The sequence below is a fragment of the Lottia gigantea genome (assembly GCF_000327385.1).
Source record: "Lottia gigantea unplaced genomic scaffold LOTGIsca_2, whole genome shotgun sequence".
In the NCBI taxonomy this organism is placed as follows: Eukaryota; Metazoa; Mollusca; class Gastropoda; family Lottiidae; genus Lottia; species Lottia gigantea.
In genome coordinates, this window is record NW_008708400.1 from 5,511,881 (window position 1) to 5,513,438 (window position 1,558).

The 1,558-nt window shown below is 38.3% G+C and overlaps 1 protein-coding gene across 1 annotated transcript; it reads right to left on the reverse strand.

Annotated features, from left to right (window-relative positions):
- Positions 1-877: 877 nt before the first annotated feature.
- On the reverse strand, positions 878-1,189 carry LOTGIDRAFT_103926 (hypothetical protein; the record flags this gene model as incomplete). Its single annotated transcript, XM_009053464.1, has 1 exon — positions 878-1,189. A coding segment is annotated over one exon (312 nt), but the record flags the coding sequence as incomplete, so codon positions are not given.
- Between the last annotated feature and the right edge of the window lie 369 nt (positions 1,190-1,558).

The window sequence follows — 1,558 nt, forward strand, 5'->3', positions numbered from 1 at the left end:
TAGGTTCTGTTGTAATTGTATTCATGGAAACTGTGGTTGGTTCTTTGTTAGTTGTTTTTACAGCAACTGTAGATGCCGGTGTTCTGGATGTTTCCATGACAGTTCCAGCTGGTTTCTCAGTAGTTGTTTCCATGACAAATGTAATGGGTTCTTCAGTAGTTGTTTTCAAGGCGACTGTAGTTGGTTCTGTTGTAGTAGGTTCTTCAGTGGTTGTAACCATGGTTACTGTAATGGGTTCTTCCGTGGTTGTTTTCATGGTTACTGTAATGGGTTCTTCAGTGGTTGTTTTCATAGCAACTGTAGTAGGTTCTTCAGTGGTTGTTTCAATGGCAACTGTAGTTGGTTCTGTTGTAGTAAGTTCTGTTGTAGTAGTTTCTTCAGTGGTTGTTTTCAAGGCGACTGTAGAAGGTTTCTCATTGGTTGTTTTCCATATTACTGTAGACGGTTCTTCAGTGATTGTTTTCATGGTAACTGTCGTAGGCTCTTCAGTGGTTGTTTTCATGGCAACTGTAGTTGGTTCTGTTGTAATAGGTTCCTCAGTGGTTGTTTTCATGGTAACTGTTGTAGGCTCTTCAGTTGTTGTTTTCGTGGCATCTGTAGTTGGTTCTGTTGTAATAGGTTCCTCAGTGGTTGTTTTCATGGTAACTGTTATAGGCTGTTCAGTTGTTGTTTTCATGGCAACTGTAGTTGGTTCTGTTGTAATAGGTTCCTCGGTGGTTGTTTTCATGGTAACTGTTGAAGGTTCTTCTGTTGTTGTTTTCATGGAAACTGTAGTAGGCTCTTCATTGGTTGTTTTCGTGGAAACTGTAGTTGGTTCTGTTGTAGTAGATTCTTCAGTGGTTGTTTTCATGGCAACTGTAGTAGGTTCTTCAGTGGTTGTTTTCATGGAAACTGTAGTAGGTTCTTCAGTGGTTGTTTTCATGGCAACTGTAGTTGGTTCTGTTGTAGTTGTTTTCATGGCAAGTGTAGGTGGTTCTGTTGTAGTTGTTTTCATGGCAAGTGTAGGTGGTTCTGTTGTAGTTGTTTTCATGGCAAGTGTAGTTGGTTCCATTGTTGCTGTTTTCATGGTTATTGTAGTTGGTTCTGTTATAGTATGTTCTTCTGTCAGTGTTTTCATGGCGACTGTAGTAGGTTCTTCAGTGGTTGTTTTCATGGTTACTGTGGTTGCTTCCTCAGTGGTTGTTCTCATAGTTACTGTAGTAAGTTCTTCAGTTGTTTTCATGGCAACAGTAGTTGGTTCCTCGGTTGTTGTTTTCATGACAACCGCTGTTGGTTGTGTTGTAGTTGTTTTTATGACAACTGTTGATGGTTCTACAGTTGGCTTGGACTCTATAACGAAATTAAAGAAATAAGATCGTCAATCTTCATGAAAAACATATTATGATACAAGAAGAACAAGAAATACAAGAAATACCACACATCGACCAGAAGTAGATGAATCTTTCATGGAGGCATCAAAAATATTCATAAATCTTGTCTAATTTGTTACTTGCATCTTTGTATTCATGAACATTAACCTTAAAACTGTAATTCACTATATATGCTATATAGATCATAG